At 40.8% G+C, this 1,401-nt stretch overlaps 1 protein-coding gene across 1 annotated transcript; it reads right to left on the minus strand.

Moving 5' to 3' along the window:
* Positions 1-202: 202 nt before the first annotated feature.
* On the minus strand, positions 203-1,135 carry LOC136174690 (olfactory receptor 5P1-like). Its single transcript, XM_065944873.1, has one exon. It carries the CDS (start codon positions 1,133-1,135, stop codon positions 203-205), a length of 933 nt encoding a protein of 310 aa, XP_065800945.1.
* Between the last annotated feature and the right edge of the window lie 266 nt (positions 1,136-1,401).

The following is a 1,401-nucleotide window of genomic DNA, read 5'->3' on the forward strand; positions in this document are numbered from 1 at the left end:
TAGGTGTTAAAAACAGTGATAAATATTGCTGTCATTGTTGTTGACTTCAAGGCATCTCCCATTTGGTGTACAAATATATAAAAGTGAGAGAAGAAGTATGACTTTAACTGAAACAATCAGTTAAGCTATATTTGGTAGATCCTAAGTGTGATATTGGTAAACAAAAATTTTTATAGGTCACCTGAAATGTTAAGAATGGATCCTAAGAATATATTCTGGCCATTGCCTTTCTCAGGGCCTCCTTTACATCTCTGTTCCTCAGACTGTATATGAGTGGGTTCAACATGGGGATCAACACTGTGTAGAACACAGACACCACTTTGTTCTGTTCAGTTGAGTAACTGGATTTGGGCATCACATAAATGAAGGTAATCGTTCCATAGTAGAGAGTGACTGCGGTGAGGTGAGAGGTGCAGGTGGAGAAGGCCTTGTGTCTCCCTTCAGTGGAGCGCATCTTCAGGATGGTGTTGAGGATGCAGATGTAAGAGAGAGTTATGACAGACACTGTTAATGCAAGGATAGATCCAGAGGAGATGGAAGGGATAATTTCAATAGTGGAGACATCTGAGCAAGAAAGTTTCAACAGAGGGGAGAAATCACAGAAAAAGTGATCTATCTGATTTGGTCCACAGAAAGACAGAGTCAATAAACAACTACCAAATGTCCAAGCATTGGCACACCCACCCACATAGGAAACTCCCACCAAGAGGACACAGACTCTGGGGGACATACGGGTGGAATAGAAAAGAGGCAAGCAGATGGCCACATAACGATCATAGGCCATGACAGCCAGCAGGAAGCAATCAGCTGACCCAAACATTACCATAGAACAGAGCTGGGCTTCACAGACAGCAACTGGGAGGGCTAGTCTATGTCTAAGAAATCCTATAATCATCACAGGTGTGACAGATGTAGAACAACCGATGTCAACAAAAGCCAAATGGCCAAGGAAAAGGTACATAGGGGAGTGAAGTTGGGAACAACTTGCTATTAAAATAATTATGGTGATATTGCCCACTAAAATGACAACATATATGCCTAGAAATAGCACAAAGAAGATGACACAAAGTGGAGGATCCTCTGTTAACCCCAAAAGGATGAGCTTCGTCACGCTGGTGTGGTTTCCAACTTCCATGTCCTCTGGGAATTGTTCCTGTTGAGGGAAATGTGAATATTCATTTTTTTTATGCACTCATTCTACACATTATCAGTTTTGTTTGCTTATTCTACAGACTCATTCACAGTGATTTCCTCTTCTGCACTGCCTGTAAATATAGTCTTTACAGGATTTGTTTGTGTGTGTTTCCTCTTTGCATAAAAGGAGAAGGGTTCAACCTCACTTTCCAGGATCTCAATTATGTTCTTTTTTTATTAATTATTTTAAAACACCTCTCTAACCTT

Source organism: Muntiacus reevesi, chromosome 9, assembly GCF_963930625.1.
Source record: "Muntiacus reevesi chromosome 9, mMunRee1.1, whole genome shotgun sequence".
Lineage (NCBI taxonomy): Eukaryota > Metazoa > Chordata > Mammalia > Artiodactyla > Cervidae > Muntiacus > Muntiacus reevesi.

Bases quoted from the DNA above. Each gene is read 5' to 3' on its own strand.
- LOC136174690 (XM_065944873.1), bottom strand. From the start codon at position 1,135: ATGGAAGTTGGAAACCACACCAGCGTGACGAAGCTCATCCTTTTGGGG.